The sequence below is a fragment of the Cnephaeus nilssonii genome (assembly GCF_951640355.1).
Source record: "Cnephaeus nilssonii genome assembly, chromosome: 2".
Taxonomy (NCBI): domain Eukaryota; kingdom Metazoa; phylum Chordata; class Mammalia; order Chiroptera; family Vespertilionidae; genus Cnephaeus; species Cnephaeus nilssonii.
In genome coordinates this window covers 51,009,827-51,027,894 of record NC_137073.1, presented here as the reverse complement: position 1 = coordinate 51,027,894, position 18,068 = coordinate 51,009,827, and the positions used below count along the sequence as shown (strand labels likewise).

At 40.0% G+C, this 18,068-nt stretch overlaps 1 protein-coding gene across 4 annotated transcripts in view; it reads right to left on the bottom strand.

Moving 5' to 3' along the window:
• The window catches only part of TMEM232 (transmembrane protein 232), a 206,965-nt gene that overhangs the window by 131,110 nt on the left and 57,787 nt on the right, over nucleotides 1–18,068 (bottom strand). For all 4 annotated transcript variants that reach the window (XR_013814773.1, XM_079794161.1, XM_079794162.1 and 1 more), the window contains 3 exons: nucleotides 15,569–15,692; nucleotides 13,968–14,217; nucleotides 5,787–5,965 (listed from right to left, as the gene is read on the bottom strand). Coding sequence is in view for 3 of the 4 variants with exons in the window: in XM_079794161.1 (XP_079650287.1) it covers nucleotides 5,787–5,965; nucleotides 13,968–14,217; nucleotides 15,569–15,692 (553 nt within the window). In the remaining variant the exon portion in view is untranslated. The remainder of the gene's footprint in view (nucleotides 1–5,786; nucleotides 5,966–13,967; nucleotides 14,218–15,568; nucleotides 15,693–18,068) is intronic.

The following is an 18,068-nucleotide window of genomic DNA, read 5'->3' as shown; positions in this document are numbered from 1 at the left end:
AATTATCTATAATAATAAAAGCATAATATGCTAATTAGCCAAGGCTGTGAGGGAAGCCAGGGTCCTGGGTGCATGAGGGAAGCCAGTGCTGGCAGCCAGGGGAAGGAAGGCCTACTCTTGCACAAATTTCATGCATCAGGCCTCTAGTTTAACATAAAATAAAACAGTATAATTTACCACAGTAACTTTCCATTGGCAAGTTATTTTTCACAAATTTTAATTAGCTTTATATAAAGTTTCAGTTTCTTCATCTGTAATTAAGTCTATAACTCATATATAGTATGGTTTTCATGAAGATTAAATAATGTGTGTAAAGTGCATAGTACATAGCACACAGTAAATGACTAACAAATTTTAGCTATTATTATTAATGCCTATAAATGATAAATATGAAAGAAATAAAGTTATACTGAACTATGTAACAGATTAAAATCTCATTTATGTAGTTCTCAATCAGAACACTCTTATTATGTAAAAATATTCCAAAACCTATTTTAACACAATTTATTTATTCCACAGTTCCACAGATCAGCAATTTGAACTGGGCACAACAGAATGGGTCTTCTGGTGTCATTCAAGTGTCCGTCATCAGCTCTTAGGGCAATGGGGGATTGGTTAGTCTAGAAGGGACCTGTAGAATGCGTCATAGTGACCAGTCGTTCCACAGTTCAGTCGATTTGCATATTAGCCTTTTATTATATAGGACTAGTGACCTGGTGGACAAAATTCATGCACATTAAAAGGGGATTAATTAGAGGAAATAATTTAATATTGCTATTTGCCCTTTCTCTATAATATAAGTGTTAGAGATGAAAGAAAATTAGTAAAATGTACATGAAAACCTTCCTCTTGTCAGAGTCTGGGGCTCACCACAGGACCCAGAGTCAAGTCCCTGCCCACCCACATGCACCTCAAAATCACATGAGACCCAGACCCGGCCGGCCCCCCCGCCATTGGGCTAGATCCAGACCCAGCCAGTCCCACCCTTGTCAAGCCCTGCCGGGCAGGGAGCATTGCCTCAGGTCCCCTGACCCAGCGCCAGGATGGGGACGTGGCCTGAGGTCTCCCAGCCCAGACTGGGGCAGGGGGCATGCCTTGAGGTTCTCCGTCAAGCCCCGCCAGGTGGGGGACACAGCCTGAGATCCCCTGTCAAGCCCCGCTGGGTGGGGGACATGGCCTGAGGTCCCCTGTCAAGGCCCGCCAGGTGAGGGGTTGCAGCCTCAGGTCCCCCGGCCCAGCACCGGGAGGGGGGCACAGCCTCAGGTCCCCCGTCAAGCCCCGCTGGGCAGGGGTGTGGCCTGAGTTCCCCCAACCCAGCACTGGGAGTGCACCTTGAGGTCCCCCATCAAGCCCCGCTGGGTGGGGGACATGGCCTGAGGTCCCCTGTCAAGCCCAGCCAGGCATGGGGGCGCAGTCTCAGGTACCCTGGCCTGGTGCTGGGGCAGGAGGTGCAGTCTAAGGTCCCCCGGCCTGGTGCTGGGACAGGGGGAGAAGCCTGAGGTCCCCTAGCCCAGCACCAGGACGGGAAGCGCACCTTGAGGTCCCCCATCAAGCCCCGCCAGGTGGGGGGGCGTGGCCTGAGATCCCCTGTCAAGCCCCATGGGGGCGGGGGAGGGCGTAGCCTCAGGTCCCTGCTGATTGCTCCTTAAGGCTCCTTATGGGAACTTGGCCTCAGCTGTGGGTACAGCCATCTTTGTGATGGAGTGATGGTCAATTTGTATATTCCCTCTTTATTATATAGGACTAGAGGGCCGATGCACAAAATTCATGCAAGAATAGGCCTTCCTTCCCCTGGCTGCTGGCACCGGCTTCCCTCTGGCACCCGGGACCCAGGCTTCCCTCACAGCCCCGGCTTCATCCAGAAGGACGTCCTTCTGGACATCTAGTCTAATTAGAATATTATGCTTTTATTATTATAGATTATTATTATAGATTGGTATTGTCTTATGGTCCAAATCAAGTCACATAGTCAAGCCTAGAATTTGAGTGTGGAGAGAATGAGGCAAGTATGTAGATATAGGGAGTCTTGAATAAATTAGGCAAATTACTCTAACAATCTACCACAAGTTCCAAAGCAATACTTCATTATTTTAAAAAGACAGAAAATTGTACACGAGTTTTATCTCACAAAATGACCAAACCATTAAAATTCAGAAAGAATGAACAATTTTTACCCAAAATGAATTCCTTTACTTAGCATCTCTACTTTTTATGAAACCATCCCTAAGTCTCTATAACCTTAACTTGGCAAACCAAACATATTTTTCAAATGTGATGCCTTTACTGCCCAATCCAACCCTTTTTTTTCCAACTAGGCAAGTCAGCTGATGGCTTTCTTCCAGTGTTATTTCTACTCGGCTCATGATATTTACTTATCTGAAAGATGCTCTCTTCAACCTTGTCCCTTGAATCATTTAATGTAACTTATACTTTACATTTCCAGCTCAAACACTGCATAAAGGTGACAATAATTTATTCCTCATTATTATAATAAAAAAGTGAGATACCAAACATTTATCTGAATTCCCATTTTGTACCATGAACTTTGAAGGGTCTCGCCATGTATATAATATTTCATTTGTATTGTTCCTTATCTATTTCTGGAGACTGTAGCTTCTGGGTGAGAGAGTAAAATGCATTGTGTAAAGGTCATATTTTGGACTTCTTTGTTTCTTCCATAGAATTCAGTATGGCAAAAAATAGACTTAGTTACTCAATATGCACATATTTATTTCATATTTTTCACTGATTTGGGTGAAAGCTTTTATATAACTTCTTACTTTATATACATGTAGTATCTTAGTAGTATTAACTAAGGGAATTCAAACTAAACGATATTTCAAAGTCACTAGCTAGCTTTTTTATCATTTATCATATATTTTATTGTTTAATAATTCAAATGCCTCTATCTCAACTAACTTGTATATAAAACAATTCTAGAGTGAATCGTATCTTTTAATGTATCTAATGAAAATTAAACTTATTTCTTATATTAAATATGTACTGTGCCTAAATTAATATAACTGCTTTTAGAAATTTCTCATTTAGATTTTCTCTGAGGAAAACTTGCCTTCACCACACATTTACTATTTAAAATGAATGAAAGCAGCCTTTAGAAGTCTTCTCACTGAGCATTGAAAACTAATTAGCAGGTTATGCTTTTGCTTTTATTCTTTTATTCTCAGTGCTGATGCTTGAATAATGTCTTTACTTGGATCTAGTTTCTAAAAAATATTTGCAATGTCTGATTAACTGACTTATGAATATCAAATGTAGTTATCTATAGATATTTACTAAAATTCTGAAGAAGAAAAGACTACCTTATACCAAATTATTAGCCCTGGAAATATCCATATAAATAGAATCCTAATTATAGAAATGACAAATTTGAGTTGGTTTATTTACTTACAGAATAATCCATTTGAGACGTGAAGTCACATATAAAAATAGATTTTAAAAAAGCAGAAAATAATATAAATAATTGAAAATGTCATGAAAACAGAAAAAGAAGCAAAAAGAAGACAATAAGACTGAGTGAGATGAATATATAGCGTTCTCTATTTCTGTTAGAAATTGGTCAAAACTTTTAATCTTTTTTTTTAAGCTCCAGCAAATCGCTTATACAAGACCAGTAGTAAGGTTTGAAGAGTACATGAAACTGAGGAGGCTTTATTTCCTAATTCCTAATAAAGGTGATATTGGGTGATATCGTGATCATATCTGTAATAGGTATAATAACTGTCTTTATTTCTATTTCTTTCTGTGCTCCTCAATTCAAAACCAAGGGACAAGCTGAAGCACAGTTGCATAAAGCAAAGTCCATGAAATCCAAAACAATGTAGTTCAAGTAGACAGTTCTCTGATGATCTTTTTCCATGAAAAAAATATTTTAGAATCTAGAGAAAAAAACGGTTAATCTTTGTCAGAGCACAGCTAGAGCACTGCTCAGCACTGCGGCTCTGAGTTGCTCTGAGTCCATATATTCCTCGAGGATACATATGTAATACCTTAATCAATAAATCAATCAATAAATTCTTCCCGACTGTGCCAGGGCAGGTTCTTCTCAAACTCTGCCCACTGTGCTAACTGTTGGGAACTTAGTCCAAGTCCCTCCTTTATCCTCTGCTCACATGTTACAGGTGTCGGGTCCCAGCCCTCTGACTGGGGCTGGACCTCCTAGGATGCTGGATCTTAGACAGAGAAGCCATGAGAGGTTGTGGGTGTATAAGAATGAGTCTTTATTGCAGAGGCCATATAGCCAACAGACAAAACAACTCCTTCACAGCAAGTTCTGTGCAGGCAGGCAGCCGGATACTGGCTGGTTAACATGTACATCTTTTCCACAAAGCAGCATTAGTCTCTGAACCCACAGCTATTATCTAAGCAGCCACAAGCTGCCCCCTAGACTCACCACCTCACATCATAGTGGTACCTAAGCTCTCTGCCTCAGCAGCTTCTCTAGCCTCTTTGGCTCAGCAGCTTCTCCTATCTCTCCTGTCCAGCATACTGCTACTCTCTGTAGCCTCACCCAGTAACTACCTCCAAGCTTCTCTCCTAGCTCCAGCTCTCCAGCTTCATCTGAGCTCTCCTCTCCTCCCTTTGGCCGGCCAATGACATGTATTATACTCCTTAGACAAAGAAGGCCGCATGCCAGTAATAACATCATTCATTTTGGCTACAGAAGAGCACAGTGACAGTGAGATCACTGTGCACCTGTATATCGTCCTTGGATCTGTATATGGTATCTTAGCCTTGAACGTTCTGATTACGAGTCCCAGGCTTAGAGTGGCCTTGACTATCCGATGCACTCTAAACAGAGTCCCCACAGCCTTCCATATTCTAAATCAGACTTATGATTAAAAAGCAGAGTTGAATTTTGTTTTCTACTAAGAATGTAGAATGTAGCTACTCTGTGTAGCCAACAACCCATTCATATGCTTTGATGATCAATAGGCAGAGTGGATTCCTTATTTGTTCTTTTCATTTAACATTAATTAATACCCATAATTATTATTGGAAAACAGGGCATTAAGAGCATTAGAATAATTGCATCTGTGAAAGCTAGAAAGAACCAGAAATATTTAGTGACAGTGGGGAGAAAAGTGTGTGTAAAGATAACAAACAAATTACCCTGCTCAAAATAAGACACAGAGAAGAAAAATATTGTTTGGCGTAGTTTTGAAATATAGGCTACCATATGGATAAAGCATCACTAGAAAATAATATTTGTATTTTATGAAAAATAGCGCATTTCATAATTATTTTTATGCCATTCAAATAGAACTAGAAAAAACAAGAACTTGTACAATACATTCTTAACTTTAAAGAAAATTACTTTAGCATTAGTGAGTCCAGATTTGCAATTTACATTGTCTAATGCTGGAAAGAAAAAATACATACATATAAATAAGAAAACTAAATAATTTACTATCCAAATGGAGACTCTTTTTGAGAGTGAATTAATTCACTACTAATAAGGAAGCTGGAAAATTAGGCACAGACCCAGGTTAACCTTCACAATTGGAATGCATGGTAAATGCTTCTCAAAGGCACAAGCCCAAAGTAGCACAATTATTATTCCTAAAAATCAACTCCTCTCTTCAAGATATTTAATCAGAAGATTGCCTACCCTCTTAACTAAAAATAGTTCAGCATTAAAATTTAAAAATCATGTTTTCAACTGTGTCACTGACGCTCATTGAATGTGGACATTCCTTTCTCCTTAGAAAGGACAAATGCTTCCTGATGATAGAAATACCCATTTACTCCCCAGTGTTTTATCTTACCTGAGCTATATTTAGTGCATTTTGGATCCGCTCATCTTTTTCATGATTCTTCGTTTTATGTAATGTTTGCCATATGAGGTTTCTAAGTCCATCCTGTTCCTCATCTCCTCGAAGTTCCCATGACATTTTCACCAGGTTGTACACTAAGCCGTAGTACCCAATCCATATGACTTCATCACCTGTTTAAAAATAAATAGTCTGCCCTAGCCAGTTTGGCTCAGTGGATAGAGCATTAGCCTGTGGACTGAAGGGTCCTGGATTCGATTCTGAACAGGGGCAGGTACCTCGGTTGCAGGTTCCTCTCTGGCCCGGGCCCTGGTAGGGGCTCATGCAGGAGGCAACCAATCGATGTGTTTCTCTCACATCAATATTTCTGTCTTTCCTCTCTCTTCTACTCTCTCTAAAAATCAGTGGAAAAATATCCTCGGGTGAGGATTAAAAAAAAGAAATATTGTTTGAGAAGATAATAATTTTATTCATCATACTAATGTAGAAAAAGAATGAACTGATTTTCTGAGCTTTTCAGTCTTCACTGCTTTTACTTCTTTAATTTTAAAAGATTACATATTCTTTTAAAATTGCTAACCATATAAAAAAATGAACTGCACTTCACTAATATCAAACCTCATAAATTTCAAAGTTAAACAGGTAAATTGTAAACTAGGTACTAAAAAAATCTTTAGAATTCAAGTAAAGAGGAATTTGTTCAAGGCAATATGAATACTTAGACCACCATGGTGAATTTTTATAATAAACTAGAGGCCTGGTGCACAAAATTCGTGCATGGAGGTGTGTGTCCCTCAGGCCAGCCTACACCCTCTCCAATCTGGGACATCCCTCTCACAATCCAGGACTGCTGGCTCCCAACCGCTCTCCTGCCTGCCTGTCTCATTGCCCCTAACTGCTTCTGCCTGCTGACCTCATTACCCCCTAACCACTCCCCTGCCAGCCTGATCGACACCTAACTGCTCTCCTGCCAGCCCAATTGCCCCTAACTGCCCTCCCCTGCCGGCCTGGTCACCCTAATTTCCCCCCACCCTGCCAGACTGGTCACCCCCAACTGTCCTCCCTTGCTGACCCAGTCATCCCTAACTGCCCTCCCCTGCCAGCCTGGTCACCCCTAACTTTCCTCCCCTGCAGGCCTGGTCACCCCCAACTGCCTCCCCTGCAGGCCTGGTCTCCCCGAACTGCCTTCTCCTGCAGGCCTGGTCCTCCCCAACTGCCCTCCCTGCAGACCCAGTCCCCCACAACTGCCCTCCCTCCCCTGCCGGCCTGGTCCCCCCAACTGCCCTCCCTGCTGGCCTGGTCATCCCTAATTGCCTTCCCCTAAGGGCCTGGTTCTCCATAACTGCCCTCCCCTGCAGGCCTGGTTGCCCCCAACTGCCCTCCCCTGCAGTCCTGGTCCCCCCCCCAACTGCCCTCTCTTGTATACCTGGTCCCCCCCAAATGCCCTCTCCTGCAGGTCTGGGTCCCCCCCTACTGCCCTCTTTTGCAGGCCTGATTGCCCCCAACTGCCTTCCCCTGCAGGCCTGGTCGCCCCCAACTGCTCACCCCTGCAGGCCTGGGTCCCCCCTAACTACCCTCCCTTTCAGGCCTGGGTACCCCCCCCAACTTCCCTCCCATGCTGGCCTGTTTGCCCCCAACTACCCTCCCCTGATGGCCATCTTATGGCAGCCATCTTGTGTGTTGACATGATGGTCAATTTGCATATTACCTCTTTATTATATAGTATCAGAAGACAGGAGAAAAATCATTGGCTGTTACAAGAATGACCAAAATCTATGAAACATAGCATTTGAACCAAGAAGAAAACTTTGAAAACAATGTGAGAAGCAAATGAAAATTTCTGATCTAATTATAGGCTGTAAGATTTTTTTTTTCTAATAACAGATACATAAGTCTATTGAAATAATGGAAAGAAAATAATGAATCCAGAAGAGAAAAGAAAGTCTAACACATTTCTAAAACTTATATACCAATTTGCAATTTATATAAATTATGCAGTTCTACTTTTAAAATATGCATTTCTCTTACAGAAAAAAAAAGTTTCTCTTTATTCTTTACTTTGATGGTATATTGCTATGCAAAACTATTCAGGAAAAGAGAATTCTAATTTAGGTAGTGAAGAGATAAATAAATTTGGAGAATGAAATAATAGAGTCTTAAAGGGAATATGAACTTAAGTAGCCATGATAATAGTGAGTACAACTGAAGCGGGGAAGAGAGCAAGAGGAAGAAAAGGTTCAGAAATGAAGATGGAAGTTTTAAAGCTAAATAAATTCTGTATTGTACTTTCACCCCAAATTCTGGTGATAGCCCATGTGATATTGGAAATCAATGCCCTTCTTGAAAGTCACAATCCTCAACTTTCCCTAATTCAATCTAGAATTTTATGATCCAGGCTAACAATCATCGTCACTATTATTATAAATAGAATACTTGGGCATACCTACTAGATGCCCTTATTCTAGTCATTACAATCCTGCAATGTAGACCGTATTATAGTTAGAATAACAGAAGAGAACATGTGAGCTTCAAGTTGGTTTGAAAGTTCTTACCATCATGCAGCTGATGCATGATGGAGCCAGGTGAAGGCTGATCTAATTGTGTCCCATGCAGCACAGCCTCTCCAGTTCAAATAAGTAATTTTCTTTCCAATCTCCACCTTCTATGCCATTCATATGAAAGAAAGAGACTAGAAGGTAGGAGGAGGAATCGGAAGAGAAAGTATGTACAAATTTTGGAAATGGAAGAAAACATATTATCAGCTTCCAAACTTAAGACACCCTCCACCTTTTCTGTTGTCTCTTATACTATAGAAGAGAAAGTATAAGCTGCAAATATGAGGCTATAATTAAGTGGCCAAATCTCTTTTTATTTTAATTTACTAGGATGACACTGGTTAATAAAATTATATAGGTTTCAAGTATAAAATGCTATAATTCATCAACTGAATACTGTATATATGTAAAATTAAACTAACAAAATAAAAACAGACTCATAGATACAGCAAACAGGTTGACAGCCATCAGAGGGGAGGGAGATTGGGGGGCTGGGTAAAAAAGGTGAAGGGATTAAGCAAAAACAATAACAACAACAATAAACTCATAGACAGACAACAATATGGTGGTTATCAGAGAGAAAGGGGGTTGGGGGAGGTAAAAGAGGATAAAGGTAAAACAGGATAAAGAGAGGTTAAATGGTGATGGAAGGAGACTTGACTTTGGGTGGTGGGCAATATTTTAAAAATAGAATTTTCACTCATAAACACTTAGTTAAAACTAGTATACTGCTATGTTTGAAGTTATATAGAGAGAATGATGTCAGCAAATAGGTGGGATAGAAAGTTCCCCCATCCTCATCCTCTTACAGAAATATAATTTGGCAGTCACCCATGAGCAAATATGCCTTTTGGGGAAACCTTGGGATCCAGGTAGGAGGTTGGGAAACCCCACTGGAAGCCAAGACTGAGGAGGGCTACTTTGATAGGGCATGTCTGGCCCCAGGTATCAGGCCTGACGCCAGTGATGTCCTCCCAGCTGTGCACCTGGAGGTACCCCTGACTCCTGTGAACTCAGCTTCAGCCCTGCTTGTCCACAGTCTGCCACTAACCCTATCCACCAAAGGACCCGGGAGCACCCATGCCTGGTGGTGCTCTTGGTAAGTTGACACTGACTGTGGCCACTGAAGCAGCTCTGTGACCTGGCCCAGCCTCACTCTACCACAATCCAGAGGCAGCCTGTCTACCCAGGAACCCACCCATAAAGAACCCACCCTGGGACCTGGCAGGAAGAGGCTCAGGAACCCGGTGGGAGCCAAATCCATTTGCACTCCTGGTAACAGGCATGAGATCTGCAGACCCAGAAGCAGTCCCATAACCAGGCACCAGCCCAGTTCAACCACAGTCCTGGAGGTGGTCCCACCTTCTCAGGGACCCAGCAAGGACCAAGCTCACTCATGCCCACTGACTCCCAGCAGAGAGGTTGATATAAGGAGAGAGAAAGAAGAGGAATATAATGAGGATCTCAAATTGAGCTGAAGTGGAGAGTTCATATTAGAAATGGGAAAGGTAAAACAACTGAAAATAAATGGAATCAGATTAAATGGTAGATGTTTGAGCAAAAGAGTAATGTTATATTTGCTCAATGAAATGTTATATCTATTCAAGCAATAAACTTGGAGTTTTGTGGGGTATTCCAGCTCTTTACTGTGATGAGCAGCAGAAGATTAGAGATTAAAGGAGAAACCTAAGACTTTGTGGAGAAGATCTGAGAAGACTTTTAGGAAAAGGAAGGAATGAAGTGTAAAGGAAAAACACATTTTTAAGCTCAGAAAATTGAAATAATAATGAAATCACTTGCAGAAATGGAATTATGTAGAAGAGCCTATCTGGGAAGAAATAAGACAAATATTATTTGGAAATTGTGACATGGTAGAGTGTGAGGGAAATCTAATTTTTAGCGTCCTGTAGCTTGTCATAAAATTATAGCTAATTTTCAAGTAAAATAGCAAAATGAAAGTATGGATTTGTAACTAGAAAAAAATAAGGCTTGAACTAAATATGAATAAAGAAATAATATGAGTAATTAAAAACTGAGGAATTATGAAACTCTGAAATAAAAAAAAAGTTTTTTAACAACATGATAAGTAAAATATGCTGTGGATTTTAACCAATTTATAAATTTATTTATAGGCTACCAAATTCTTTACATTAAAAAAAATGATTAATAAAAATATATCCAAACCACTTTCCTTCATATACTTTAAATTATTTTTTATGGAGGAACAATATTTTATAACCCTACAGTATTCAAATCATTGAACTGAATATGGTTTGCTTTTAGACTCCACAAGACCAGTGATGAGCCCATAAAGTATATTCTGAGAACTGTTATCAAAACTCAAAAAACTTTAAAAATGCCATTGATTTTAAAAGTGAGCAGTTCACCTGTTGATTATAAATAATATTTGGTGGAAGAATCTATTACATCCAATTGACTGACAGTTAACAAAGAAAAAAACCTTCTAAAAACAGATGGAATGCGTTACAGCTGTCATAAAAGGTAGAATGCATTCTAACATGCACATCTAGACATCTGCCTAGAAGCGTGCCTGCTATGAAACTCTTCATCCAGGGCCAAGCTGTAGCATAAAGCACTCTTCTGTTCTGCTTTGAGTGACCCTGTGGCAGCTATCAAAGATGTCACTTTAAATATACTGAGAGAAAATGTGACTCTTTGCAGCTAAGCAGAGCAGACAGTATCAAAGCTGAACCAAAATAAAATTCTTAATAAATCTTGAAAATTTATTAAGAAACGGTGATGTTTGAAAACCAATATTATGATCCTTTTTGTTGTAGCTCTATTTTAGTGTTTGAACTCCTTGGAAGCCTTTAATTTCCAGTCTAGATATTTACCTTTCACCTATACAGTGATTATAAAATATGAATATTTCTATTTATTTAAATGAGTATAAATAAGTACATACAGCCTTTATAATTTTGACAAATTTAATTTGACACCACAAATTCAAATATATTACTGAAAGGTAACTTGAATGTAAGATGTTGTTTAAAACACTGTCTTTATGAAATGCCATGATGTATAGAGTGGAAGGAACTAGATCTATGCCAAAAAAACCAATGGACAAGAACCAGGCAGCAAGCCAGGCATTTAACAAGTATTTAATAAGTCAATGCTAAGTCAACCATTGTTCTATATACACAAAAAAAGTTTCCCAGCCATTGTGGTTCTATTGATTGAACATATGTGAAAGATTTTCAACTTGCCTGTCCTATACAATTCCTGGTCAGGGTACATGCCCAGGTTGCTGGCTCGATCCCCAGTAGGGCTGTGCAGGAGGCAGCCAATCGATATCTCTCATCATTGATGTTTCTATCTCTCTCTCTCTCTCTCCCTCTCCCCTCCTCTCTGAGATCAATGAAAAAAAATATTTTTTAAAAAGAAAAAGACAATGTTATTGCTTTCAGGACACAATGTCTAGTTAAGAAAGTAAACAGAACAATATCAGTACATAATGAGTTTTAAAAAAATAATAGGAGATGGTAATGTGACCAACAATGACTAGGAGAAGAAAACTACTACAGACATAGAGAGAAAGACCTCCATGAGAAGATGATGTTCAAGCTTAGATCTGATGAAAACTAACCATGCAAGGAAATGGGGAAAACTGTACCCAGCATAGAGGATAGAAAATGCAAGGTCTTTGGACCTAGAATATTATGATAGTGTAGAGAAGCAAAAATATTGCAATTATATTTTAAATTTAGTGATTTATTTAATTATATAATAAATCCACTATGACTAATTGATCATATATGCCAAACACTATACTATCTGCTGGGTTAAATCCTATCTAATAATAGACAAATATGCAAATTGACCATACCTCTGACACACCCACAAGCCACGCCCACCAGCCACGCCCACCAGCCCATCAGAGCGAGTATGCAAATTAACCCAAACCAAGATGGCTACAGCCACAGAGAGCAAGGTTTCCTAGGTAACAGAGGAAGCCAAGCTTTCTGCCAGCAGTTGCAGGCCTAAGCCTCCACTCAAGCTACAAAGTTTCAATTATAGAAGGTAAAAAAATTCAAACAAATGGCGGCAGAATGGAGCTTGAGAGAGCAGGCCAGGGTTGCTGCCGGCAACAGGGGAAGCAAAGCTTTCCGCACACCCTGGCCGGGCCCACCCGCTTAAGCTACAAAGTTTCAATTATAACCCCAACACAAATGGCTGCCGGCCTCGGAGGAAGCCCCAGGCTTGGCTCTGCTCCAGGCTACAAAGTTTCAATTGTAGAAGGAAAATAAATTCCAGATACCAGGGCCTCTGCTTGGGTTGCCAGGGGGCGTGGCCGGCCTGCAAACCACCACAGGCCCCTCGCTCAAGCCGCCCCATGCCCCAAGGGAACCCCACCCTGATCAGGGACACCCTTCAGGGCAAACCAGCTGGCCCCCACACCTGTACCAGGCCTCTATCCTATCTAATAAAAGAGTAATATGCAGATTGATCATCACTGCAACACACAATATAGCTGCCCCCATGTGGTCAAAGATCCTGCCCCCATGGGGACACAAGATGGCCACCACAAGATGGCCAGCAGGAGAGGGCAGTTGGGAGGCACCCGGCCTGCAAGGGAGGGCAGTTGAGAAGGACCAGGCCTACAAGGGAGGGCAGTTGGAGGTGATCAACCCTGCAGGAGAGGGCAGTTGGAGGTGACCAGGCTGGCAGAGGAGGGAAGTTTGGGGCAAACAGGCTGGCAGCAGAGTGGTTAAGGAGTGATCAGGCTGGCAGGCAGAAGTGGTTAGGGACAATCAGGAAGGCAGGCAGGCAAGCAGTTGGGAGCCAGCAGTCCTGGATTGTGAGATCACAGGGATTGGGCCTAAACGGGCAGTCGGACATCCCTTGAGGGATCCCAGATTGGAGAGGGTACAGGCTGGGCTGAGGGACAACCCCCCTCCATGCACGAATTTCGAGCACCGGGCCTCTAGTATAAATATAATTCAGACATAATTCTCCATCTTAATTAACTCATAATTTAATAGAAGTGAGAATCATATACATAACAGGCCATAATGATACCTACTACAATCATATTCATAAAGAAAAGTTTTGGTCAACCTAAAAGGACAGTTTTAAATATATATTGTCCCTGTAGTACCATTTTAAAAATAAATGTATTTTATTTTTATAGCCCCCATAAACAACAGTAGCAAAATGACCTTTAGTCTTGAGACACCAAACTGGTATATTTTGATGGAGTATGACATTGCATATGTGAAGAATGTACTAAATTATGTGACATATTGAAGAGAAATTTTCTGGGTGGGAAAAGAACAAGAGAAACAGTCGATGCCTAGAAAAGATAGATGAGAAGTCCTTATGTGAAAAAGAATAAAACAAACTGATGCACATTTCATAAGTTTGCCCAGATCAACTTTTGTTTTCAAGGAATATAATTTGAATCATAAATCAACTGACTCTATATTTTAGTTGTTTGTAAATTATTGATCAAAATTTTCCATTTTATAAAATATTATTCCTATATTTATAGAAACCCCTACTGAATTTAAAATTATTTCCAACTTTAAAATGCTAACATTTTGTGAAAGGAAGACATTTTTAAAATATTTCTTGTCAAATTGAAAAATAATTTACTTACAATCATTTGAAATTTTTGAAGAGAAATAGTCCAAAAGGCCTAAAAAACTTGTTTCCCTCAGTTCTGGCTGTTCTTCTGATTTTTCCATTGGTAAAATATTTTTCTTTGAACGTTTACAGTCACAGAAACCAATAAAAGCAGTTTTTCTCAAATTAGAAATGGCTGCATACAAACAGATTTCTGTAAGAATTGTTATATAGATGTAGACAATAATCCAGGCCCAGGAAAAATCAACAGAGCCATTTTCTTTCTAAAATAAGGAAATAGCTATTATAATCCAAACATATTCTGTCAAAACAAGAACTATATACTGTATTTATAAGAAATATCTTTAAATTTTATAGAGTCGTTAAAATGATATAATCTAATATTTCTAAATGTACGTATTAAAAGGCAGATTTTACATGGATAGATTGCATAAAATCTAAATCAAAGAATATAAAACACAAGCAGCTAACTAGTATATGCAGAACTACTTTTCAACTTCATTAGTAATCAATGGAATGTAAATTAATCCAATGAGATACTGTTTTCTATATCATATTTTAAAAGAATATTTTTATATAAAGCTCAATTCTAAATTTTGGTCCTGAATAGACAAGATTCTCTGGAGTGTGTGCTTATCAAATCTTAAGATAATTTAAGATACATGAATCTGCCCTTGCTCAGAAAGGAAATTAAATGAGTCATATCAGAAAACAAAACAAAACAAAAAAAACACACACCATGACACATTTACACATTTTTCATAGGAAAGGAAGAAACATATTTTCAGAAAAGGAATTTGGACATTTACCCTAAGAATGTAAAAATGTAATTTATTAAACTATTCTAAAGAAATTGTCATAAATGCAAATAAAGATTTTACATATGAGAATCTGTTTAACATCATTTGTAATTAACTGTGATTAATTATAAACAAACTCAATGCTTAACAATAAATTAAATGATCACATCCCCACTAAAATGTAAATTTTAATAAAACCTAATAACAACAAAAATGTTTTAGAGTCCTAGCTGGTTTTGCTCAGTGGATAGAGCATCGGCCTGCGGACCAAAGGGTCCCAGGTTTGATTCATGTCAAGGGCACGTACCTTGGTTAGAGGCTCCTCCTTGGTCAGGGCCCTGATCAGGGCTCACAAGAGGCAACCAATCGATGTGTTTCTCTCACATCGAAGTTTCTCTCTGTCTTTCCCTCTCTCTTCCACTCTTCCTAAAAATCAGTGTAAACTATCCTAGGGTGAGGATTAACCACAACAAAAAATGTTTTAGTTACATTTTAAATATTTTTAAAGGGGAAACTAAATCATGTATAACTATATGATTTTGAGTTTGTTAATAAAATTTAAAGTCCCTCTCATGTATGTGTGTGTCAAGACATATAATCTATTTCTATAGCTCTATTTCTATCTATATCTATATCTATCAATCTATACTAGGATATATGGTAAATAAGAATTTAATTTTATATTTAATTAAAATTATTATTTCAAAGTTATGCTCATTATAAGCCATAATATAGTATACAATTTAAACAGTGCCAAAATTTTTTGTTTCTATTTGTCTTTTTTGTTCACCAAAATTAATAAGTATACTGTTACCTGATTCTGAACAGTCATAATGCTTAAAAGAAAATCTCTCATTATGTCCATTAAAGTTTTCAAGCAGGCCATGTTTAATTTGGCAGCCTCCCCAAGGACCAACAAAGCCAGTGCAGAATCCATCCTAAAAATGTTATTAACAAAACACAGATTTTAATGTACAATAATAAAGTTTTTAATGAAAAAAAGTATTTGGCCAGAAGAGAGGAATACCCTGGATTGCAAGATACATTACTTTCAAAAAAGACTAGTATTGCTTCACAAATATAATATTCAGCTACAAATAAATTATAATTACAAAAAAAACACAAATATTGGTTCATACTGGTTATGATAAAATCTACAAGAAAGAGCCACATTTTAGCCAATCAAGAAATGAATAGTACTTAAGAACTTAGGAATTGGAAATACTACTGTTAAATGTCTGACAGTGAGTAGAAAAACTAGATACATTTTAATAAATCAACATAATTTTATAAATATGATCCAAACAGAAATGTAATATGTAAATCATAAATACATAAATCATTCTATAAGGAGAAGATAGACACTTTAAATAATGATTTAACCATAATGTTATCAGAAACTCAGGTTTAGCCTGGCCGGCATGGCTCAGTGGTTGAGCATCGACCTATGAACCAGGAAGTCACAGTTTGATTCCCAGTCAGGGCATATGCTGGGATTGGGGGCTTGATCCCCAGTGTGGGACATGCAGGAAGAAGCCAATCAATGATACTCTCTCATCATTGATGTTGCTATTTCTCTCTCCCTTTCCCTTCCCCTCTGAAGTCAATAAAAATATATGTATATATATAAAAAGAAAAACTCAAATTTAGATTAAGAGGCCAGAAAGGGGAGGACTAATATAAATAAACTAGAGGCCTGGTGCACAAGATTCATACACATAGGGGTGGGGGGCCCTCAGCCTGGGTTGCACCTAAGCTGGCAGTTGGACATCCTTAGCCTGCCGTGGAGGTGGGAGAGGTTCCTGCCACTGCTGCTGTGCTCGCCAGCCTTGAGCCCGGCTTCTGGCTGAGAGGCGTTCCCCCTGTGGGAGCGCACTGACCATCAGGGGCAGCTCCTGCATTAAGATCTGCCCCCTGGTGGTCAGTGTGCATCATAGCAACCGGTTGTTCCACAGTTCGGTCTATTTGCATATTAGGGTTTTATTATATAGGATTAGTCTCAGTCTTTATTGAACATGGAGAAGAGGGCAGTCAGCATTTCATTTAGGAAAACTAGTTTAAAGACTATTTATTTTGCCAGTGCTTGATTTTTGATACCCAGAAGAGATGGACTATATGAAAAGCCAGGCTTTAGCAAGTCTGCTAAAAGTGTTCCTTCTCCTGCTTACAGAATTTCATTTTTGAAGCTCCAGAGAACAATGTGGAGCAGAAAATAGGCAATGACTTCTGTCTCATCAGAGAAGGCATAGGTAGGCCTCTGATTGTTTTCTTCCATTCAGCCCTACCAGGCCCTTACTTCTCTGACTGTTGGTGGTAATTAATTACAGTAGCAGGAACTCTTGTTCTTTTGTTAAAATCGTGTCAAGTTGTGAGATCCTAATTTGGGCTGAAACACCTGTGCCAGGAAAAACAGTTCTTATTAAATAATTTTAAGTAGGAGAATGGTATAATCACATTTATGTTGCAGCCCTGGCAGCACAGTCTGACAAATTATGGCAAAGAAAACTTAAGGCAAAGAAATCAATTAATAAGTTATAAGAGTCCTCCTATCTAAAAAAGAGGGAATATGCTAATTGACCATCATGCCCTCACAAAGATTGCAGTGATAACAGCCAATAACGAGGAAATATGCTAATTGACTACCACGCCCTCAAAGATGGCAGTGCCCACAGCCACAAGATCGTGGCGCCCAGTCCCCTCATCTCTGCCAGGGTGGTAGGTGCATGGCATGGCTGGGCCTACACCTAGGCGGGCCCGGCCGCTCCACGTGCCTGCCTTTGGAGTCCCCCAATCCCCTCAGCCCCCAGCTGCCCAGGGCCAGCCCAAGGCACTTGCAAGCCTCTGATGTCGGCTGCCCAGCCCCCCAGGGCTGGCCCAAGGCATAGGAAAGCCTCGGATGGTGGCTGCCCAGCCACCCAGGGCCACCCAAGGCTCAGGTAACCAAGGCCAGCCGAGGCTTGTGCTGCTGGCAGTGGCAGCAGCAGAAGTGTGATGGGGGCGTCGCCTTCCCCTGATCACCGGGTCACCTCCCGTCCCTGAGGGCTCCCAGACTGTGAGAGGGGGCAGGCCAGGCTAAGGGACGCCCCCTCCAGTGCATGAATTTTCATGCACCGGGCCTCCAGTAAGACAATAATGGCCCAAACCAAGATTGTGACAGTGGCAGCAGAGAGCAGAAGATAGTTCTGAAATGTAGTGGGTAAGCTGTCTAATTTGGTTAACTTGAGCAGAAGATATGTGTCAGGTACTGAGACAGAAATTCTTTAGGCAGGACTCTGTCTGGAAAAAATTAATTCAGATATGAACTAGCAGGAAAT